The sequence below is a fragment of the Theropithecus gelada genome, chromosome 12 (genome assembly GCF_003255815.1).
Source record: "Theropithecus gelada isolate Dixy chromosome 12, Tgel_1.0, whole genome shotgun sequence".
In the NCBI taxonomy this organism is placed as follows: domain Eukaryota; kingdom Metazoa; phylum Chordata; class Mammalia; order Primates; family Cercopithecidae; genus Theropithecus; species Theropithecus gelada.
In genome coordinates, this window is record NC_037680.1 from 53773252 (window position 1) to 53798669 (window position 25418).

The 25418-nt window shown below is 38.6% G+C and overlaps 1 protein-coding gene across 2 annotated transcripts in view; it reads left to right on the forward strand.

The window, feature by feature from the left end:
- Positions 1-25418, forward strand: part of AGPS (alkylglycerone phosphate synthase) — a 168070-nt gene that overhangs the window by 12706 nt on the left and 129946 nt on the right. For both annotated transcript variants that reach the window (XM_025404941.1, XM_025404942.1), the window contains exon 2: positions 21559-21648. In XM_025404941.1, the coding sequence (XP_025260726.1) occupies positions 21559-21648 (90 nt within the window). The remainder of the gene's footprint in view (positions 1-21558; positions 21649-25418) is intronic.

A 25418-nucleotide genomic window follows, 5' to 3' on the forward strand; every position in this document is an offset into this window, starting at 1 on the left:
TTTTGCATATATTTAAACGTGTTGCAGAATTAACTTCACAATATTCATTTGTGTACCATCCACCTAGATTCTGTTGTTAACATGTTACTGTGCTTGTCGTATATCCATTAATCCATTCTTTTTTCCACCTAATATTAATCTATTTTATTTTGGATGCATTTGTCATATATCCATTCATTAATCCATTATTTTCTCCATCTAATATTAATCTATTTTATTTTGGATGCATTTGTCATATATCCATTCATTAATCCATTATTTTCTCCATCTAATATTAATCTATTTTATTTTGATGCATTTTAAAGTAAATTGGTAGTTTCATTTTTGAAGTTAAATCTCCTTCAGAAAGGTTCTGCTTTTTTCTTTTATATCAGTTGGTTTTGATTTCCAGATAGTATTTGTTTTGCCTTCACAAATTATTTCTGGCTTCACAACTATTAGACTGCTATTCTAATTTTGATTTTATTTCCAAGTTCATACCTGCCGTCTGCCATTATTTTCAGAAAGTACATTCTAGTTTGCCATGCCTGCACTCAGATTTTATATAATTGGTAACTTTAAAAAAAATTCTCATATTTTAGTGTGTATACTAATTAGGGATATTTGTTATAAGTGTTAATCTGAGCTAGGTTAAAGCAGAAAAGGGAAATTTATTCTAAGAGTACAGGGGTACCAAAGAACCCAAGGGTAAGAATGGAGCTTGGCCTCCAGATGGAATTAGAGCCAAGAACCAGAAAGCCATCAGGTTTCTTGCTAGTATCACTTCTTGCTACTATTTGCTGCAGACTTCTCTAAGTGGATCGGCTTTTTCTGCTCTTCTGTCCAAATGGTAAAATACGTCTGCCCCACTCCTCCAGGAATTCAGCCAATAGCAGAGAATAATTGAACCCCTTGTTTCCAATCCTGGGTTACATGTTTACATTGCTGCAATCAGTTATTGCCTGGAAGGAAGTGGTGGTAGTCATAGGACGTAGGTAGCTGCCCAGGCAGCTAAATGAACTGAACCAACTCTGGCTATCATGCGTTTAAAGATGATACAACCAGATTGTCTGTTCATTGTTTTTGATGATTCCTTCTCCATAATCTTGCTCCATGAGTTATTCTATTTATTTTCCTCGTCATCAGTCTTTTTCTCTTTGTTGATTTTTCCTGCTGCTTAAAAGCATGCTCAGATAACATTTTGAAATTTTCCGTACATATTACTCTTTTGGAAAGGCTTTAGCAGCCATGAATAACCTAATTATAAAGCTTTTAGGCTCTTAACCAGTTCCGGTACCTGGTAGATGTTCTTATCTCTTCTTAGCTCCCATATTATTGCACTGTTCTGGTTTTTTTTTTCCCTGCCTTCCTAGCTTTCTGACCGTAGTTTTACTGACTTCTCTTCCTAGGCTTAAAAATCCCTAAGATTAATTTTTAGTCATTTCTTCTGCATTTTCTTCTGTAATAATTTCATCTACTTGCACTGTAATAGCTTTTACCACTGTTGGAGAAACTTTTAAGTTAATATCCCTAACTCTCAACTCTCATTTTTACATTTTTAATTATTGGGTATTTCTATCTGAGTATCTTGCTGGTTTCTCCAACTCAGCATTCATGGATAAGGTCGTTGTTTTAGTCTTCAGTCTCAGTGCTCCAGTTTCTCTTCACTTCCACCATTATTTAGACACCCAAGTCCAACAACACCTCAATTGTGAGTCCTTGCTGAGCTCCATCCCCTATCCCTTATTGGTTCATTGACAAATCAGATGGACTGCAAACCAGATGGACTCTATTATTGACTCTCAAGACACTTTGCTTTTCTCTCATTGCCACCAGCCTAGATGAAATCTTAATTGTCTCACATCTAGCCTGGTCTCCCGTTCTTTTGTTTCCCGCCTTTGAACGATTCTTCATTCTATTACCAGACCAATCTTTTTTTTTTTTTTTTGAGACGGAGTCTCGCTCTGTCACCATGCTGGAGTGCAGTGGCACAATCTCGGCTCACTGAAGCGCCGTTTCCCGGGTTCACGCCATTCTCCTGCCTCAGCCTCCCAAGTAGCTGGGACTGCAGGTGCCCGCCACCACGCCCAGCTAATTTTTGTATTTTTGGTAGAGATGGGATTTCATCATGGTCTCAATCTCCTGACCTCGTGATTCACTTGCCTTGGCCTCCCAAAGTGCTGGGATTACAGGCATGAGCCACCTCGCCTGGCCCAGACCAATCTTTGTTCAGGGAAAGTGTCAGTACTTGCTGCGTACTTGTGCTGTGCTACATTCTAACATTGCAAAAATGATTGACAGTCAGTGGAGAAATATAGATAGATATATAAAAGATATGATGTAGCTAGTCATTGTATACAGAAGAAAGAGCCATAAATTCTTGAAAAAGATAGGAAAAGGGTTTATAGAAGTGACTTTTAGACTGGTTGCCTCCAGGGAGAGAAGGGCATTTTAGACAGAAGATATATACGGGAAGACATAAGAGGGCATGGTGTGTATAAGGAATTGTGGTAACTTAATGTGTCTGGGAACAGCTGTTAAAGAAGGTGAAAATGTAGAGTGATGCTATGTTAAAGAATTGGGATTTCATCCACATTGGAGAGTCAGCGAAGTTTTAAAGTACACACTGCTAGATTTTGACTTTTGGTAGAAGCAATGAACATGGAAAATACTGTTTTGATTCTATTGTTCTCTATTGATTATTGAAGTAATAACACTGAATCTCATATTTGGTATTCAAGGCTTTCAGCTGTTCTCTGTGACTTCTTGAATGTGCTTTATGCTTCAGCCAATTTTATGCTGTTTATTAGACGGGAAAATCCTTGTGATTTCTTCCTCTGTTTGACTTGAAATTTTACCATCTTCCAAAGAAGGGAAAGTTTAAATGCCTCCACAATGAAGGGTTGTTTCAGCTAGAGATGAACACCACTGAGCTCTTGTAATAATTTGTACTCCTTCTGTGGCCATCATTGAGTATACTGAAATCTTTGCTTGGTAGTTAGGAGTGTTGGAGCCAGACAGCCATGGTTTAAATCCTAGCTGTATCATACACTGTTCATGTGACTGGGGACTAGTTACTGAATCTTTCTGTACCAGTTTTTTCATGTTTTAAATAGGGATAATGACACCTACATCACAGGATTAAAGTGAGAAGGAAATAAGATAATGATTGTAAAGCCCTTAGCTTTACAGTATTATGCAATACTGTCATTATTGCAGTAAACTACATAGAAAGGAGTAATAAGAATAGAGTGCTAAAATAGTTTCTATATTAGACCACTTTTGCATTGCTGTAAAGAAATATCTGAGACTGGATAATTTATAAAGAGGTTTAATTAATTTACAGTTCTGCAGGCTGTTGAGAAAACATAACTCTGGCATCAGCTTCTGGGAAGACATCAGGAAGCTTACAATCATGGCAGAAGATGAAGTGGGAGCAGGCACTTCACACAGCAAAAGTAGGAGCAAGAGTTGAAGCTGGGTGTGGGAGGGGGAAGTGCCACACATTTCTAAACAACCAGATCTCATGAGAACTCACTGTTGTAAAGACAGCACCAAACCTTGAGGGATCTGCCCCCGTGACCCAAACACTTCCCACCAGGCCCCACCTCAAGTCCTGAGGACTACAATTTAGCATGATATTTGGGCAGGGACAAATATTCAAACTATATCGGTTTCTGAAGGTGGAAGCACAGCAAGAAGTAGGAGGTACTCAGTGGCAATAATGATATTTTAATAGAGAAAACAAATTTCCTTTTTTTTTTTTTTTTTTTTAAGAAATGGTGGCCGGGCGCGGTGGCTCAAGCCTGTAATCCCAGCACTTTGGGAGGCCGAGGCGGGTGGATCACAAGGTCAGGAGATCGAGACTATCCTGGCTAACATGGTGAAACCCCGTCTCTACTAAAAATACAAAAAACTAGCCGGGCGCGGTAGCGGGCGCCTGTAGTCCCAGCTACTTGGGAGGCTGAGGCGGGAGAATGGCGTGAACCCGGGGGGCGGAGCTTGCAGTGAGCCAAGATCGCGCCACTGCACTCCAGCCTGGGAGACACAGTGAGACTCCGTCTCAAAAAAAAAAAAAAAAAAAAAAAAAAAAAAAAAAAAAAAAAAAAAAAGAAATGGTGTTTTGCTTTGTCATCCAGGTTGGAGTGCAGTGGTGTGATCATAGCTCACTGTAACCTTGAACTCCTGGGCTCAAAAACCATTGTCCTGAGTAGCTGGGACTATAGGCATGTGCTACCATGCCTGGTTATTTAAAAAAAAAAAAAAAAAATTTGGAGCAGAGTCTCGAAGTGTTGCCCAGGCTGGTCTTGAATTCCTGGCCTCAGGTGGTTCTCCCACCTCAGTCTCCTGAGTCGCTGGGATTATAGGCATAAGCCACTGTGCCTGGCGAGAAAACAGATTTCTACTAAATGTCACCTTGTGCATTAGGAAGGAAGGGAAGAACCCAAAAAGTGTAGAGCATCAGCAGTTTCTCGTACTGTATTTTAGGCTGATTGTCAGTATCACACATAATGTTTGGTCACTGTTGTGCTATTTCTGGTTTGAAACTCTTCTCCGTGAGTCTTAGTAGTCATGGTTCACCATTGCTTGCTTCTGTGTGATATGTGGCCTTGGTGGCCACATATTGGAATTAGAATACATATATTATTGTGCTAAAGGAAAGTTATTTGATAAATAATTGTTTTAATTCTTATACTTTTAAAGACTTTTAACCTGTATGAACTAGGCAAAGTTCCATAGTGGATCAAACTTCCTAAAATATGCATCAGAAAACGTGATCTCTATATAGCCCTCATTTCCCCTTCCAGATAGTCCTTTGTAAGATTTGGGTATAGATTTATGCCACCTCCTCTGTCATGTAATCACATTTCCATTTCCTGTTATCTCTTTCCCCTGTCTTCCATATGGTGAGTGCTGCCGCTTTGCCCTCTTGCTGCCCATTGTTTTCTTGTGGAATTCTACTCAGGGCCATCCTCTCCTACAGTGAAGTGAGTCTGAAGTTTTTCCTTTCTGTTTCTCTCTCTCGATTCCAGTCTCCTGATTTTGGTAAGGTTTGGGTGAGATCAACTTAATTGTAAACCATTTACATTAAAGCTTTGTATTCCTTTGTGGTTATTCAACAGATGAGTCTTCTATTCTTAACTTTTTCTCGTGTCTTAAGGTAATGCTTACCCAAGTGTGATCTGTGGATGACCCTCATCAGAATTTCCTGAGGCTGCTTGTCCAAAGTATAGATTCTGAGGCCCCACTGCCAGAAATTTTAATCATGGGCTGGGTCTAGGGTGGTATCCAGGACTCTGCTTTTAAAATAAGTACCCAAGGTGATTTTTATACTCCCAGGAAGTTTGAGAACCTCTGTTGTGATTGGGTCCTGCTTTTAATGCTTTCTTCTCTTCCCCCAAACTTTATGGGGTTCATTTTTTCCGTGGGTTTACCAGAAGCAAAGATAGCAATCCCAACTACCTGTCACTTAAAGTAGAAGGGACTACTGCTGATTATTATTGTATCATTATTTTAAGTAAAACAAACCTAAAAAAACCAACAACTACTGTTTTGTTTTCTTTTTTTTTCAGTTGCAAGATTTAATAGAGTGCAAACAGAGCTCATAAAATGAGATGAGACCCAAAGGGGGCTGCCTCTCCCGGCTCGAATGCCTGGGGTTTATATCTCAATCATTGTCCCTCTCCCTGTGATCTCAGGTGAAATATGATTTTACTATTTTTTTACCTCCTGCTTTAGCCTAATTTGTATTTTAGTGAGCCCTCTTTACTACCTGATTGGTTGGGTGTGAGCTGAGTTACAAGCCCCGTGTTTAAAGATGGGTGTGGTCATCTTCCCAGCTAGGCTTAGGGATTCTTAGTCGGCCCAGGAAATCCAGCTAGTTCTGTCTCGCAGTCCGCCTCTCAGCAGGAAAACCCAAGTGTTGTTGGGGAGGTTGGTTGACAACCACTCTTAACTGCTTCCTGTTGCATTTGGGTGTAGTAGGGGTTTTGCAGTTGAGATTTCCTCGGGAGGGGTGCCTTCGATGTCATCAACATCAGAGCATGGGCCAGTAGGCCGGTCCAGGGGTCCACAGTAGATCTTAGTCGTGGACTGCATCTGAGGCTCCATTTGAAGAACCATTTATAGTTTTACACCTTTGATTCTGGAAGAGACAAACTTAACAAGGAGGTTAAAGATACAGGGATTCAAATGTATGGCCTGAAGTGCAGGGGATTATTTCTTTGGCACACTTCACAGGCCTTGACTATCTGCTTGATAGTTTTTAAAAGGCCTGGTCCAGTAAATAATGATTTGGCCATCTGATGGATGCTATCAATGCCTAAATGGAAGGTGTGGTGAGGGGTTTTAAGTAATTTCCATTGGTTAGCTGCAGGCAAAAGTATTTTTCCTTCTTCAGTGGCTAGCCATCCCGAGGGGAGGAAACTTGTCCTTGTGAGGTTCCCCATTCTATTTCTCCTGCTGAGTATTGGGGCTTGGTTTCCCGGAGGGGATTACCCCATACTATGTGTCCTTCTATAAGCGTTTCTAATGGAGGGTCCTGCCTTGTGGCCCTTTTGGCTTCAATATCCGCTTGGCGGTTCACTTCTATTTCCCTTTCCTTTCCTTTTTGATGACCCTGGCAGCGTAAGACTGCCACCTCTTTAGGTTTCTGTACAGCCAATAATAATCTCCTAATGGCTTCCTGATGTTTGATGGGTGTTCCCTCGGAAGTTGGGAATTCCCTTTCTCTCCATATTGCTGCGTGGGCATGGAGGACTAGGTAAGCATACTTAGAGTCTGTATTATATTTACCCCTTTTCCTTCTCCTAATTATAGTGTATAATGGCCCCTGCTTTTGCTAGGATGTCTCTCCCTAACAAAGGAGTGGGGCTTTCAGGCATAATTAGAAAGGCATGTGGAAAGAGTAAAGTTCCCCAGTCACAACTTAGTGGCTGGGAGAAGTATCTAGTGACTGCCTGTCTTAGGACCCCTCAGATAATGACAGATCTGGAGGACAGTTGTCTGGGACAGGGAGAGTAAGACTGAGAAGGCCACACCAGTGTCCAGGAGACAATTAACCTCCTGGCCCTCAGTGGTCAAGCATACCTAGGGCTCTGTGAAGGTGATGGCATGGGCTGGCGCTTACCCTGGGCACCTTCAGTCCTGCTGCTGGATCATCTGTTAGTGGCTTCTGACTCAGAGGACCTTCATCCCCTGGGGCAGTAGGCCTTCCAGTGATTCCCTTGACATAAGGGGCATGAACGAGGGGGCAGCTTATTTCTATTCGGACAGTCTTTTTTGAAGTGTCCTTGTAGACCACACTGGAAGCAAGCCCTATTAGGCCTTCAATTTGCCCAGCCTTTCCATGCTCCAGAGCCTCCAAAGTCCACTTGCCTGAGGGCCATGACTAAAGTGGTGGCCTTTTTCTTAACTTGTTTGTCCCATTCCGCATGCTCTTCCTGATCTCTATTATAAAAAACCGAGGTTGCCAAGTTCAATAGGGTTTCTAAGTTTTGCTCCAGGCCTAAGGTGGGGTTTTGAAGTTTTTTCTAATGTCTGCAACTGACTGAATGATAAACTTATCCTTTAAGATTAGTTGGCCTTCAACAGAGTCAGGTGACAGAGAGGTATGCTTCCTCAGTGCCTCCCTTAGTCTCTCCAGAAAGGCGGTAGGATTTTCTTCCTTTCCTTGTGTTATAGTGGACATCATTGAATAATTTATAGGCTTCTTCCTAGTTTTTCTTAGTCCTTCTAGCATGCAAGTTAGTGAATGTCTGCGACACCAATCTCTATGTTCTGATTCTGCATCCCTGTGAGGGTCTACACTGGGAACTGCCTGCTGGCCTATGGGGAATTGTTCTTTCCTCTGTTGTCATCCCATCATTGACCTGACTAAGATACCAGAGATCACCAAACTCTCAGGCTGCAGTTATGGCAGCACTTGTCTCATTTGGGGTTAGTGTCTGATCTAACAGTAACATTGTATCTCTCCATATCAGATCAAAGAATTGTCCTAACCCTTGTAAAACATCAATATAGCCATCAGGGTTATCTGATAATTTACCTAGGTCTATTTTAATTTGTCTCTCTCTCTGTCTCTTCTCTCCTTGACTTAATTTGCTTTTATCCTGATCAATTATGTTGTTGTAGACCCAGTTCCAGTTGTTAAAGTGCTAGGTCATCAGTTCTAAGGCCCTGGCCAAGGAGCCAAGGCTTGGAGATTGTATTGCAGAGGGGTAAGCTGGGTAGAAATCGGGGGAGGAGAGCATCTTACACAATGGGAGAGCAGTCCTCCTAGCCACTTACAAGCTTGGGGCCCTGGCAAGGGTGTTGGGGAATGGGTCCCATATAACTGCTTATGTTGAGAGCTATATGCCTAAATTGGGAGGGACACCAGGGACAAGACTCCCTGGGTTCATAGCCTAGATGCCTAAGGACACAGCATAGAGCTTCCTTGGATCCCTTTGGAGATACAGCTTGCTCTAATACATGGGAGAGGAAATGAAAGTCTGAACCATTAGTATCTAGGAGGCAGGGATTGGAGGAAGTAGATTCAGAGGTAAGGAGAATTTTGGGGCTACACTTTCAAGAAAGTCATGGTCAGGACCTAGGAGGAATGAGTCAGAAGGAAAGGTGGGGTGCACACATGGGCGACCGTTGAGTAGAGACTCCTGGCTGCACCAAGATCTCAACAGGCTAACGCCAGGAGTTTGGGATGACCACTTTCTGCCTCTAGTCGGCCCTTGGCTTCCCCAGGAAAATTGAAAGCAGAAGCTGGTTCCAGGCAGATCAATACTCCCAACCCAGAAGGGTTGGGAGTTGTTAGAAAGCCTTTTCCCAGACAGCCTCACACCTAAGTCTTAAGTCCGGTGGCCACGCTAATTGTTTTTTTTAACTGGCCAACAGGTGCCCGGTATTTTCCTCTGATTCTAAGGAAGGATAGGATAGAATAGCAAGTGAAAGTGGTTCAGTATTACTCACTGCTTTGGAGAGTCCCTTCGTGGTTGCCAAAATGTTACCTGGGGGTCATTGCTTCTAGAGCTCCCAAAATAGTGGCGGGCCACTTCCAAAATGGCAGCAAGCCTCTTGTTCTCTGATCTGGGGTTCTTGGCCTCATGGATTTCCAAGGAATGGAATCTTGGGCCATGCGATAAGTGTTATAGCTCTATTAGAAGCTGCGGGTCATCGAAGAGAATCGTGGAACCCAGCGAGTAGTGTTCAGCTCGATTAGGATGAATCTGGGCACTGAGCCGTGCAGAAACAATGGCAAGCCTTTAGCCCGATCAAGAGCGGCAATGGACACCTCGCTGGATTGGAAGCACAGCAAACACCCTGCTGGATCTGGAGGGGTGGAAGTCAGTGGCAGGTCTGCGATGGCGGCAAATAGCAATGGTGGATGGTGAGCGAAAGCTTGGCTTGAGCCATAACAAACATGGACCAGAAGAGTGTGCAGTTACAAGATTTAATAGAGTGAAAACAGAGCTCCCCTACAATGAGAGGGGACCCAAAGGAGGTTGCCCAACAACTACAGTTTACAGCAAGAATACTGTGTACATCAAGCTGGTATGGATTTCAGTCTTGGCATTTTTAGAGTCATGCCAAGGGTATTGTTGGTCTGTCCCCAAAGGACAGCTGGGGAAGGGAACTTGGGCTTGGTTTCAATGCTAAAATAGCATATAGATTTTTGAAGACATTCGTGTTTTCTTTGTGTTCAGTTTTATAGTTTCTACAGAAATTCAAGGCTCTACTGGAAATGGCTTTGGTCACTTATGGGTTGGTCAGTATAATAAGCTTGTGATACAATTCCTTTTTTAATTACTAGCAAGCATGGAGTGAGCAGTGAAAGTGAATTGGCATTTTTCCCAGTTGGTGGTAGAGAAAGTCTGGGGTTGGTTGCCAGAATGCCACATTGATTAGATTACAAGTGGACAGTGAAGGGAACAAATCATGAAATTTAAAGCACAGTCCAGGGAACACAAGAGTCCAAGAGAAGGATACGTCCTTTCCTCTTTGTCCTTTGCTATGACAACCTCCTGATGCAGATTTGGATTGTTTTCCTCATTACGTAGACCAATACCTGAGGGTAAAGGATAGGGTGGTGGTTCTTTCCAGGCTTTCAGAATGGCAGGTACCAAGCTTGTGTGAGTGGATATGTGGGTACACACCTGCCCTACCACAAAATATTTGTAACATACACTACTAAATGTATGAATCACTAATAGTGTGTATTTCCATTTTCAAACGCATCATTCAAACAGTAATGAGTTTCTAATTGGTAGATTATAGTATAGTGTGTGACAGAAGTGTGGGAGTGATTAGTGACTGCCCAGAGTATTCTATCAATGTGTAGTAAAGCTGCCTTTGCCTTATTTGCCCTTCTTGTCCCCCACCACTTTCCTGTGCCTCTGTTTACAATTTTTCCCCTTTATACCTGTATATTACTTTTTCTTTCATTCATTTATTCACAATAAATGTAGGAATTGGACCTTTGAGATGCAGTTTTTGAGTCTTGAATTCAAGTTTTAAAGGTTTCTTTTCTTTTCTTTTTTTGAGACAGGGCCTCACTCTGTCACCCAGGCTGGAGTGCAGTGGCAGTCGTGGCTCACTACAACCCTGAACTCTCGAGCTCAAGGGATCCTTCTGCCTTGGCCTTGTAGTAGTTGGGATTACAGGCTTGCACCACCATACCTGGCTTTTATTTTATTTTATTTTATTTTATTTTATTTTTGAGAATTGGGGGCCCCGCTGTGTTGCCCAGGCTTATTTTGAACTTCAAGACTCAAGTTATCCTCCCACCTTGGCCTCTCAAAGTGGTGGGATTACAGGTGTGAATCATTGTGCTTGGCCTTAAGAAGTTTTTTTAGAGTGCAAGTTTCTTGTGGACTATAAAAAGTTGACTGTAGGTAGTTAAATGTATGTTTGGTTTACCATATAGTTGAAGCTGTTTAATTCATAATGGAATTCTATCATTCAAAAATATTTGTAGCTATTGGTAAGAAGCCCAGTAGATTTTATAATAAACCATCATGAAAGTTCTGCGTATATATGGAAGAAAGAATTATTTTCTCAGAACAGAGAGAAACTGCACTGAGATTCAAAGGCTGAGCAGCATATTTGCCTCAGGTTCAGAGAGCTGTGGTAACATACATTTTAATGTATGGTATTTGTGGGAGGCCTCTAATTTTCCTCCATCTCTGATTCCTAATTTCATCTGCCTATCCCATGGGTGCCTATGAAGGTTCTTGTGTGTTGTGTGTGTGTATATAATGTATATAATATACATATATGATGAATGTATTATATATATCTGGATATATTATATATAATATTTTGTGTTTTATGAAATATGCAGTGTTATTTAGTGTGTATATTTTTGATTCCCTTAAATGCTGTTTTACTATGGATTTTATTGTTTCTCCTTTGTGTTTACCACTGTCTTAAACATTTCTTCATGTTTCTGTATGCATATCTATTCAACTTACTGCTTTTGATTACTGCATTAATATTTCATAGAATGCATTTTCTACTTTACTTATCTGCTTCTCTAGTGATGCCTCCAGCTACTCTTACAAACAATGCTCCAGGGGATATATCAAATGTGTTCCCTTATGGAATTGTATATGAATTTCATTGGCAATATATACCCAGGAGTTGTATAGTTGGGTCATAGAATTGGCATTACCTATGAAAGTTTAGTACGTGATTACTCTGTGGAGTGGCTTACCAGTATGCATGTGGGTCCCTTTTCTTCATGTTCTTATTAACAGGTTTCTGTGTTCTCAAATCTCATATTTAAGCCACTTTACATTATCACACTGCCAAGAATTAGCACACTGATTAATAACTTATTATATCACAGGGTCACATTTTTATTCTGGCAACTAGAGCTGAAAAACTTACAATGGGGATATTGAGGGAAGATTGAAATTCTTGTTGAAGTTTAAAGTGTTGCATGATAATGTGCAAGAAGGCTCACTGTCTAGGGGACACAGATTATTACCTTGTTGACCCATCTAGAAACAAGCCCCCCCCTTTTTTTTAAATTATACTTTAAGTTCTAGGGTACATGTGCACAACGTGCAGTTTTGTTACATATGTATACATGTGTCATGTTGGTGTGCTGCACCCATTAACTCGTCATTTACATTAGGTATATCCCCTAATGCTATCCTTCCCCACTCCCCCCTCCCCACAATAGGCCCTGGTGTGTGATGTTCCCCTTCCTGTGTCCAAGTGATCTCATTGTTCAGTTCCCACCTATGAGTGAGAACATGCGGTGTTTGGTTTTCTGTTCTTGCGATAGTTTGCTGAGAATGATGGTTTCCAACTGCATCCATGTCCCTACAAAGGACACGAACTCATCCTTTTTTATGGCTGCATAGTATTCCATGGTGTATATGTGCCACATTTTCTTAATCCAGTCTGTCACTGGTGGACATTTGGGTTGATTCCAAGTCTTTGCTATTGTGAATAGTGCCGCAATAAACATATGTGTGCATGTGTCTTTATAGCAGCATGATTTGTCATCCTTTGGGTATATCCCTAGTAATGGGATGGCTGGGTCAAATGGTATTTCTAGTTCTAGATCCTTGAGGAATCACCACACTGTCTTCCACAATGATTGAACTAGTTTACAGTCCCACCAACAGTGTAAAAGTGTTCCTATTTCTCCACATCCTCTGCAGCACTTGTTGTTTCCTGACTTTTTAATGATTGCCATTCTAACTGGTGTGAGATGGTATCCCATTGTGGTTTTGATTTGCATTTCTCTGATGGCGAGTGATGATGAGCATTTTTTTATGTGTCTGTTGGCTGTATGAATGTCTTCTTTTGAGAAGTGTCTGTTGAGATCCTTTGCCTACTTTTTGATCGGGTTGTTTTTTTTTTCTTGTAAATTTATTTGAGTTCTTTGTAGGTTCTGGATATTAGCCTTTTGTCAGATGAGTAGATTGCAAAAATTTTCTCCCATGCTGTAGGTTGCCTGTTCATGCTGATGGTAGTTTCTTTTGCTGTGCAGAAGCTCTTTAGTTTAATTAGATCTCATTTGTCAATTTTGGCTTTTGTTGCCATTGCTTTTGGTGTTTTAGACATGAAGTCCTTGCCCATGCCTATGTCCTGAATGGTACTACCTAGGTTTTCTTCTAGGGTTTTTATAGTTTTAGGTCTAACATTTAAGTCTCTAATCCATCTTGAATTAATTTTTGTATAAGGTGTAAGGAAAGGATCCAGTTTCAGCTTTCTACTTATGGCTAGCCAATTTTCCCAGCAGCATTTATTAAATAGGGAATCCTTTCCCCATTTCTTGTTTCTCTCAGGTTTGTCAAAGATCAGATGGCTGTAGATGTGTGGTATTATTTCTGAGGGCTCTGTTCTGTTCCATTGGTCTATATCTCTGTTTTGGTACCGGTACCATGCTGTTTTGGTTACTGTAGCCTTGTAGTATAGTTTGAAGTCAGGTCGCGTGATGCCTCCAGCTTTGTTCTTTTGGCTTAGGATTGTGTTGGCAATGCAGGCTCTTTTTTGGTTTCATATGAACTTTAAAGCAGTTTTTTCCAATTCTGTGAAGAAAGTCATTGGTAGCTTAATGGCATTGAATCTATAAATTACCTTGGGCAGTATGGCCATTTTCATGATATTGATTCTTCCTATCCATGAGCATGGTATGTTCTTCCATTTGTTTGTGTCCTCTTTTATTTCACTGAGCAGTGGCTTGTAGTTCTCCTTGAAGAGGTCCTTTGCGTCCCTTGTAAGTTGGATTTTTAGGTATTTTATTCTCTTTGAAGCTATTGTGAATGGGAGTTCATTCATGATTTGGCTCTCTGTTACTGATGTATAAGAATGCTTATGATTTTTGCACATTGATTTTGTATCCTGAGACTTTGCTGAAGTTGCTTATCAGCTTAAGGAGATATTGGGCTGAGACGATGGGGTTTTCTAAATATACAATCATGTCATCTGCAAACAGGGACAATTTGACTACTTCTTTTCCTAACTGAATACCCTTTATTTCTTTCTCTTGCCTGATTGCCCTAGCCAGAACTTCCAACACTATGTTGAATAGGAGTGGTGAGAGAGAACAAAGCCTCCAAGAAATATGGGATTATGTGAAAAGACCAAATCTACGTCTGATTGGTGCGCCTGAAAGTGATGGGGAAAATGGAACCAAGTTGGAAAACACTCTGCAGGATATCATCCAGGAGAACTTCCCCAACCTAGTAAGGCAGGCCAACATTCAAATTCAGGAAATACAGAGAGCGCTACAAAGATACTCCTCGAGAAGAGCAACTCCAAAACACATAATTGTCAGAATCACCAAAGTTGAAATGAAGGAAAAAAATATTAAGGGCAGCCAGAGAGAAAGGTTAGGTTACCCACAAAGGGAAGCCCATCAGACTATCAGCAGATCTCTGCAGAAACTCTACAAGCCAGAAGAGAGTGGGGGCCAATATTCAACATTCTTAAAGAAAAGAATTTTCAACCCAGAATTTCATATCCAGCCAAACTTAAGTTTCATAAGTGAAGGAGAAATAAAATCCGTTAGAGACAAGCAAATGCTTAGAGATTTTGTCACCGCCAGGCCTGCCCTACAAGAGATCCTGAAGGAAGCACTAAACATGGAAAGGAACAACCAGTACCAGCCATTGCAAAACCATGCCAAAATGTAAAGACCATTGACGCTAGGAAGAAACTGCATCAACTAGCGAGCAAAATAACCAGCTAATATCATAATCACAGGATCAAGTTCACACATAACAATATTAACCTTAAATGTAAATGGACTAAATGGTCCAATTAAAAGACACAGACTGGCAAATGGGATAAAGAGTCAAGACCCATCAGTTTGCTGTATTCAGGAGACCCATCTCATATGCAGAGACACACATAGACTCAAAATAAAGGGATGGAGAAAGATCTACCAAGCAAATGGAGAACCAAAAAAAGCAGGGGTGGCAATCCTAGTCTCTGATAAAACAGACTTTAAACCATCAAAGATCAAAAGAGACAAAGAAGGCCATTACATAATGGTAAAGAGATCAATTCATCAGGAAGAGCTAACTATCCTAAATATATATGCACCCAATACAGGAGCACCCAGATTCATAAAGCAAGTCCTTAGAGACTTACAGAGAGACTTAGACTCCCATACAATAATAATGGGAGACTTTAACACCCCACTGTCAATATTAGACAGATCAATGAGATGGAAAGTTAACAAGGATATCCAGGAATTGAACTCTACTCCGCACCAAGCGAACCTAATAGTCATCTACAGAACTCTCCACCCCAAATCAACAGAATATACATTGTTCTCAGCACCACATTGCACTTATTCCAAAATTGACCACATAGTTGGAAGTAAAGCACTCCTCAGCAAATGTAAAGGAACAGAAATTATAACAAACTGTCTCTCAGACCACAGTGCAATCAAACTAGAACTCAGGATGAAGAAACTCAATCAAAACCGCTCAACTACATGGAAACTGAACAACCTGCTCCTGAATGACTACTGGGTACATAACAAAATGAAGGCAGAAATAAAGATGTTCTTTGAAACCAATGAGAACAAAGATACAACATACCAGAATCTCTGGGATACATTTAAAGCAGTGTGTAGAGGGAAATTTATAGCACTAAATGCCCACAAGAGAAAGCAGGAAAGATCTAAAATGGACACCGTAACATCACAATTAAAAGAACCTGAGAAGCAAGAGCAAACACATTCAAAAGCTAGCAGAAGGCAAGAAATAACTAAGATCAGAGCAGAACTGAAGGAGATAGAGACACAAAAAACCCTCCAAAAAATCAATGAATCCAGGAGCTGGTTTTTTGAAAAGATCAACAAAATGGATAGACCACTAGCAAGACTAATAAAGAAGAAAAGAGAGAAGAATCAAATAGATGCAATAAAAAATGATAAAAGGGATATCACCACCGACCCCACAGAAATACAAACTACCATCAGAGAATACTATAAACACCTCTACACAAATAAACTAGAAAACCTAGAAGAAATGGATAATTTCCTGGACACTTACACTCTCCCAAGACTAAACCAGGAAGAAGTTGAATCCCTGAATAGACCAATAGCAGGCTCTGAAATTGAGGCAATAATTAATAGCCTACCAACCAAAAAAAGTCCAGAACCAGACGGATTCACAGCCAAATTCTACCAGAGGTACAAGGAGGAGCTGGTACCATTCCTTCTGAAACTATTCCAATCAATAGAAAAAGAGGGAATCCTCCCTAACTCATTTTACGAGGCCAATATCATCCTGATACCAAAGCCTGGCAGACACAACAAAAAAAGAGAATTTTAGACCAATATCCCTGATGAGCATCAATGTAAAAATCCTCAATAAAATACTAGAAAACTGAATCCAGCAGCACATCAAAAAGCTCATCCACCGTGATCAAGTGGGCTTCATCCCTGGGATGCAGGGCTGGTTCAACATATGCAAATCAGTAAACGTAATCCAGCATATAAGCAGAACCAAGGACAAAAACCACATGATTATCTCAATAGATACAGAAAAGGCCTTTGACAAAATCAATAGCCCTTTATGCTAAAAACTCTCAACAAATTCGGTATTGATGGAACGTATCTCAAAATAATAAGAACTATTTATGACAAACCCACAACCAATAGCATAGTGAATGGGCAAAAACTGGAAGCGTTCCCTTTGAAAACTGGCACAAGACAGGGATGCCCTCTCTCACCACTCCTATTCAACATAGAAACAAGATCTTATCAGAGTCCTCAAGTTGATTACATTTAGGTAGTCTTACTGCCCTCGCCAGTTACCAAAGTTAATTAACAAGCCATTAAACTAATTCATGATGAAAAGTAAAATTATAGATCCTTTTGGCCATTTCATTTGGCCTTTTTCTCTCTAGGAAATCACAGTATTATCAGATGAAGGTAGCTTTGTGAGTTTTATTTCAGGGCAAGAGGAAATATTGATTTGAAGAGTGAAGCATCTTTTATTAGAATTTTGATTATTGGAATTTTTTCAGAAAAACTTCTAAAAGAAGTTATTAGATAGCTGAACTTTTACAGTTGTCAACCCAGAATGAAAGTAGACTAAATCATTTTTTCCTTTTCCTTATTTTCTAGTGAAAAATATTGTGATTATTATGATTAGAAATAGCAATGTAGAAATCGTGCATATATGTCAGGATGCTTGCAGTTTGTTACTAATAGAGGAATAGTAATCTGACAACCAGTCTGTAAACGGAGACTTCAAAGTGAAAATTTCCCATTTTAGGAATAAAGAAACTCTTTATGGTTTTTATAATAGTAAGGCTAAATCTAAATATTTCACCTAAAGATTGTATAATAACAGCCCTGGAAAATTCTAAATACTGAATTATGTACATCATGTATATATCATGGGAGAATACTGCCACCTTGTGCATATGGGATGCTATTTTATGCCTCCATTTTCTTTTGTTACACCAGCTAATACTGTGTGCTTTTTCACTGTTTGGTACTGTGGTTAGATGTGTAAATGTGTAAAACATTTATTTTTTTATGCAGTAAAATCAAGTCACCTAGTCTTTCGGCAGGAAGAGGTGTCTTGTGTGTGTGTGTGTGTTTTTTTTCTGAGACGGAGTCTTGTTCTGTCACCTAGGCTGGAGTGCAATGGTGTGATCTCGGCTCACTGCAACCTCCGCCTCCCGGGTTCTAGCGATTCTCCTGCCTCAGCCTCCTGAGTATCTGGGACTACAGGCATGCGCCACCACACCCAGCTGATTTTTTTCTTTTTAATTTTTAATAGAGACGGGGTTTTACTATGTTAGCCAGGATGGTCTCTATCTCCTGACCTTGTGATCTGCCCACCTCGCCCTCCCAAAGTGCTGGGATTACAGGCGTGAGCCCCTGTGCCTGGCCTGGTCTTGTTTTTTTTAAAGATGTTAAATTTGGTATAGTTAGCTCTAAGAATTGGAATGTCTGAGAGATCGTACTGGCTAATTGACCTCTGGGGTTAGTTGAGAATTGGATTCTTTTATTTGAATCTTATGGAAAGTTGTTGATTCTTTAATCATTCTTCATTTTAGTGCTTGCAGTACTTTGGGGTTATTCTGAATGGCAGAATTCATTACCCTATTGGAGGTGTAGGGAATTTGGCTTCTGACACAAACATATCCCTTGATTTTTAAACGTTTTCCTTCAGGTCAAGTGCAGACGAATGACTACAACACAGGGTGAGCATCCCTAATTTGAAAATCTAAAATCCAGAATGTTCCAACGTTGGAAACTTTTTGAACACTGCCATGAGATAGTGATTCCTTTGCTTCCTGATAGTTCAGTGTATACAAACTTTGTTTCATGCACAGAACCATTAAAAATATTGTATACAGTTACCTTCGGGCTAAGTGGTAAGATGTGTATGAAACATAAATTTTGTGTTTAGGCTTGGGTCCAATCCCCAAGAAGTCTCATTGTGTATTCCAGAATCTGAAAAAAGTCTGAAATCTGAAACACTTCCGGTCCCAAGCATTTTGGATAAAGGATACTCAGCTTATAATAACATATAATAGTTTCTTTTTTTTTTTTTTGAGACGGAGTCTCGCTCTGTCGCCCAGGCTGGAGTGCGGTGGCGCGATCTCGGCTCACTGCAAGCTCCGCCTCCTGGGTTTACGCCATTCTCCTGTCTCAGCCTTCCTAGAAGCTGGGACTACAGGCGCCCGCCACCACGCCCGGTTAATTTTTTTTTTGTATTTTTAGTAGAGACGGGGTTTCACCGTGTTCGCCAGGATGGTCTTGATCTCCTGACCTCGTGATCCGCCCGCCTCGGCCTCCCAAAGTGCTGGGATTACAGGCGTGAGCCACCGCGCCCGGCCCAATAGTTTCTTGAAACACTATTGATGTGAAGAAAAAAATGAGTTCTTTCAAATATTCTGGTTTTCTGAGAGCCTGACTTAGATGGGTTTCAGATATTATTGCCTGTCTGAAGAGGAAGAATTGTGAGACTGGAAGTCAGCCTTTGGATACTCACAACTAACTTAGCTGTGTGGCCAGGGATGCTTCCCTGGGTAGTTTCTTTATCTGAAAAACGAGCAATTGAACTAGGTGGGTTCTGAGGATCTTTTTAGTTTTTGAATTCTGTGACTATGTAAAGTTTTATTCTAATTTTAAAATGTTATGCTGTAATGCCCTTCAAAATACTTATTATACTCTTATTTATAGGAAGTTATTTAAAAATTTAATCATATAGTTGTACTTAACTATCAGAGTATATACTAGTAATTTCGGAGGGGGGGGGTTGGAATATGTGTACAAAAAAGTATAAAACCAGAAGCCTGGGAAATTTACCTGTCTTTTATTTAACACCTGGGGTACTTGAAGATATCAAAAGATTGGTTTGGGGGTAATCTAGATTTTAATTGTATACTATTTATGCTTTGTAATCCTGTTTGGGGCACAAATGCATTCCAAATGCCTACATTCGACTTCTGAGAGGACTCCAAAAGTTGTTACAAATATAGTAAAGTCCATTTTATAAGCCCAATTTTATGACTGGGATGAAAAGAGAGAAAAAGGTACCTACAGTTGAAAATTTGGAAGTTCTTTAGGATATTACCCAACTTGAAAATGTAAGGCCAAAGACTCTTCAGGATGTAAAACCCTTCATTTTATAGTGTATAACAGCAGATCTTTCCTGCTCATCTTGATTCATTTCCTCATGAAGTGCTAAGAATGAACCCATGTGACCAAGTTTAGCTTTTTACTTTGGGGTCATCTGGGAACAATTTTTTAAATTCTAGGGATAATTTTAAGGAAAATGATTTTCATTGTTAAGCTACATAAACATGCCAAATTCACCCTCTGTACTGAAATTATTTCCCTGTGCCTTGCCTTGAGATTTTTTCATTTATTTTGTGTAATACCAAATTACTATTTTGTAAAGAACTGAATTATAATAAATGTTGAAATTCACTAATAAAATGCAATCACATAAAATCTATGCACATTATAAGCCATTAAAGATGTTAATGTGTTAAAATATATATTTACCCTTCTGATTATTGAAATATAAGAAAATACTAAGTAAATTATACTTCATAAAAGTGGAGATAATTTAATCATGAAAAAAAACAAAGTGAAAAATATCCTAATCTGTTTTTAGAATGTGAAAATCTTAGGTTCAATCCCAAGTGTTGGCACCAAAACAAAAAAAAGTAAAATCTTAAGAAAATGAGTATGTCACTGGTAACATTAGTCATGATGTTTTTCCATAGAGATTTTTCCAAAAGCTCCCTTCCAAAACCTCCCTCTGCAATGAGGTAGGAGTGTTATGGGATTAGAAAAAATATTTGGTGTTAGTTTATAACTGACTAATCTAGAAATCCAGTCTCTGGATTGATACTCTTCAGATATTTTGAAGTTTTTGTAGAGGGACTGTAGCTTTTATTAATAGCAAATCATAGTTGTAAACAGAGCATTCCTAGTTTCTTTGTCTTAATTTTATGTGTAGACGGAGATTTCAGTTCATAATTAATTACCTGTATCTGGTTCAGTTGTATTATGTTCATGTTCATTTGTTTGAAAAGCCTTTGAACTAGAACAAGAATTATGATTGTAATAAAAAAACTTGCTTGTTTCTTCTTTCTTGAGAATTACAGAGAATAAGAAGAACGCTTTGTAATGAGTACATCTTTATTTTGAAATTTTAATGCAGCAAATAACTTTCAAGATAGAAAAATGTTTTTGTTAAATTATTTGCATCATAAACTGCATAGTTAAATTTGTGGTAAGAAGACTCACCACCCATTTATTTCAGTAGCCAAGATCAAACTAGGGTAGTCTGCCAAAACATGTAATAAAAAGTGATGCAGTACTTCAGCGTGATTGCTTATTATGTTCTCTACAGGTCCAGACCTATCTATTCTTACATGATGTGAAAAATTGAATGATTCAGCCATTGATTTTGATAAATAAGGATTTTTACAGCTATGAAATATTGGTGTTTTGGAAATTAAAAATAGCATGTTATTTTGGAATTTTGAAAATGGGTATAACCATTAACTGTTACAATATGTAGGTCAAGGTAGAGATTGGTAGTTATATGGAATTTGAAGGATTTAGAATGTAAACCCAGCACTGAGATTTTTAACTTACTTTATTGTGTCTATTGCCAGCCAATCTACTTGGTAAGTTGGTCTTTTTAAAAAATCATAGCAGAAGATTAGTAATTATGATTTTTTTCTCATATGTGTAAAACTGTGTTTCCTTAGTTTTAATTGCAAAACTTTTTAGGTCATTCTACAATGTAAACCCAATAACATGTACAAAATGAGACATTTATATTTTAAACTTATCTTCTTCCTTTTTGCAACTTTTTATTTCTTCCTTTGAATGCATTAAATTTATTGGTTGTAGCCCTCTGTGAAGCAGGTGCTGCTCATCAGAGTGATTCTATATTCAGAAATATTAGTATATGGACATTTTAACATGTGCTAATTTTATTTAACCTTATACAATTAGTGGGCATAAGGTGTTTTAGATGATTGTGAGTTAATAATCAATGATATACTATACAGTTTTAAGATGTTTAGCATTGGTCTCATTTATATATTTTTTCTTCTCACTAGGCAAGAAGTTATGAAATGGAATGGATGGGGCTATAATGATTCTAAATTCATCTTCAATAAGAAGGGCCAAATTGAGTTGACTGGGAAAAGGTAACCCTGGTTTATTTCTTCTTTTGTTACTTCTTTAATTCTTTCTATGAAAAATTTTAAACACACTTGAAAATATGATTTCTCCCTGAGTTTAAACATTATCAACATTTTGCTATAACTGCTTTTTTTCCCCTGGTAATATTTCAAATTCTGATGTTGTCATGTCACCTCTAAATATATGCATATGTGTGTATGTGTATATATATATTTTATGTCTTAAAAAATAAGGACCTAATATAAACAATTATATAATAATATTATATATCCAAAAATAGCAAACATTTTTTATCTAGTTATCCAGTTCATATTCATATTCTCCAGTTGTCTCACAAACATCTTTTATAGGTAGTTTATTTGTGTCAGGATCCAAATAATGTCTATAAGCCACCCACCACCCAATCCCCATGCCATTCAGTTTTTTGAAAGCAGCTTCATATTTAAATCTGGTAATTTACATTGGAGTGTGGGTTATTATGAAAGGTGAACGATTTTAGGTCTGTGTGACTATAAATAGTATTGTAAAAAATTAGTTTCTGAGATAAATTAGGAAAGAAGTGATAGAGAAAGATCAGTCATTTTTGTGATAGCTTTCCTATATCTGAAATGTGGTTATTTGCTGATAAGAATTACAAGTATATTTGTTCAATCATACCTCAGTAAAACTGGAAAAAATATTAAAAAGAATTCTAAAGGATATTTCTGTTATTCCTGCTTGTTCTAGATGTGGTCAGAATTGTAAAATAAGTTCTTTGTTGGTTTTAAGCAATACTGCCCTTGCCAAAGCTCTGTTTTTGGTTTGTCTGTTGAATTTTGATACAACATTTGAAAGGGCAGTGAGTACAAATATGTAATACTTGAATGCTGGAACCAAAAATAAAAAGAAATTGAGACTAAGTAAAAAATTGGATCAGATATATTACGAGTCTATTCCAGTATTGTACCCTGATTTAATATCTATTGGACATTACTATACTTAAGTTAATGTTTTTAAAACATATGCTATATCAATATATTAAAATGTCAACAAAGTAAGTTTCATTCCTTAGGAGAAGTTATTTATTTCCTTTTCAGTGCATTGTATTAATAATTTTTCTATTTTTCTATTTTTCTAACTTATTAATATTTTGTACCTAAAATAAAATCTCAGGAATAGTAATTTGAAAGTAATTTTAATCAAGGTATGAAGAGGTACATTTGACATTAGTTTTTTTATTAGGAAAATAAATATTATCTATGTTCTCATTCCCATCCTTAAGTGTGATTGGGTAGCATGCAATGGAGGCTTAGTTGAGAAATTGTGTAATTCAGGTAGAAGGGATTTCTGGTTAAAATTAAATTTACCAGTGTTCTAAATGTTGAATCTTTTATGTTTTATTTAAATAGAATAATGTCTGATATAGTAGAAACATCAATGTAGAGATTGGCTTTTCAAAATCTTCTGGAGGAAAAAAAACGAATCTTCTGAATTTAGAAAACCAAATTTCTCTCTTCTCGGACACTGCTCTCATTTCTCTTTCTCTTTTTCTCTCTTTGTGTTTGGATCTTGAAGGTACACAGCATTTCTCTTTTATGGAGCAGGGTAGATGGTCACTTGTATTTCAGCAAAGTCTTCTGTACAGTACTGTAGGCCATGTAGTGGTTTATATCAGAAAGGGTGTGTGTGTGTGTGTGTGTGTGTGTGTGTGTGTGTGTGTGTGAAATGAATGATTAGTCATAAAACATCACAGGTAACTATGCCTTAGTGGGTCCCATGGGTTCAGGATCTCGTTCTTATTTTGGGTGTTCTGGCACCTGATTTGTCAGTTTCCTGGAAGAGATGAGGCTGTAGGGGTCTGACACATGCCACACTTCTAAGAGACTGATTTAAAAAATTAGAACCTCAGTGTATTCAATTATGGTTAGATTATTCCTTTTTCAGGGTGTGGAATACATGTTAGTGCCCTTTCTGATGTTAGGGTATCTAGAGAACAACATTTGCAACTTAGATATTATTTGGAGAGCATACATTCAGAACAAAGGAGATTTGATGGTCTTGATAGAGATATTTATATAGGCTGTAATAGAACCAGAGAATTTTTCTGTTAGTTTTAATGGGTTACTACCACTCCTACTGGAACGCATTCCTTAAAGGCCTCATTTCTTTGCATTGTTGACTCCTAAGTCAGAGTCCAGTGGGGGAGAGGGAGAATAAGGGTGCGTCTGACTGGAAGAGCCTGCAAGAGAGACCAGGAAAGTGAATATCTGGCAAATTTGCATTAGTGGAGGGTAGCTTTTGCCTTCCTCCAAGACTTACACAAAGGATAATTCCCCAGACATATAAATGGGATTTAGGTGCTCTGGGATTAAATATATACTAAACAAACAGTAACTAAAATGAAAAAGCAAAACAAAATTCAATTCCCATTTTGGTAGGAAGCACCAGTACCTTGTCACAGGGTCATAAACTGAGTTGAATTGAATCATAACTTTCTCTATGTCTAGTCTGTTTTCCTGAGAATAACTGGTGAATGAGTAGGTTTCTCTGATTTTTATCAGAAAACATTTACAAACACTCTTAAGATAATAATATCTACTATTTATTGAGTGCCTACTGAGTTGTCTTACAATAACCCTATCAAATGGATAGAGTTATCTTCTTAAAAATAATGAGGATGAGGAAAGTTAAGTAGCTTACCTGAAGTCGCCTGCTCAGTGGTAAATTGGGATTAAAAACCAGGTGTTTTTAAGCTTCATTCTTCTGCAGTTTCTATTATACTGTGCTTTTGAGTTACTTCTGCAGATAACTAAACTCATTCACTGTACTGATCTTGTTCTGTCTCCAAACCCTGGGAGCACTACGCTGTGTATACCAGCACAGTAGAGTTAGTCATATTATAAACATTTATCTTGCATCAAAAATTCCTATTGTTACTGTGAAAGGCAAAGGGCAGAAGCGTAAGAAGATTGTGATATTCCTGAAAGAGAAAATGGAATTCATGACTACAAAGGCTGAGTACAAGAAAACGCTGTTTGGCTGAACAGTATTGATTCACTCTTATTTATTAATAATATTAGAGTTAAGGACAATTTTTGACATTTTTTTGTAGAGACTTTCTATTCTGGCAGTGAGGTGGACTGAAATAATTCAGGCCCCTCGCCTTTTATAACCACATAGAAAAGTTGGATAAAATATCAGAAGAAAGAAATATAACAGAGCTGGAAAGAAAGAAAGGGAAATCCTACGTGCCAGAAACTAACAGTGATTATCAGTGAAAATTGATGAGGTGTGGGGTTCTCCTATTTCTGATCCAAAGAACATTGAAAAGAGATTTTTATGTGGAATGTAGTTGATTGTATGTATTTTGTGGGAGGGTAACTTTGACATTTCAAACCTAGGCATTAAGTTGTAAGCAATTATTAGAAGCTATTATAGAGTAACAGCTTTTCCCCTATGTTAGGAGAAGGGTCTGAAATTTTTTTTCTGAGCAGTCTATCTTCTGAACAGATTTATAATTTATCAGTTTATAAATCTCTAGATTTATAACTTACCACTTTTATTCCTTCTAAGTATGGATGAATTTAGTCCTCCTGGGTTTAAGCAGCATAAGGCAATACTCTGGAGCCAATTCTATATATATATTTTTTTCTTCAACTTTTAAGTTCTGGGGTACATGTGCAGGATGTGCAGGTTTGTTACTTAGCTAAACGTGTGCCATGGTGGTTTGCTACACAGATCAACCCATCACCTTGGTTATTAGGTTATTAAGCCCACTATCCATTAGCTATTTTTC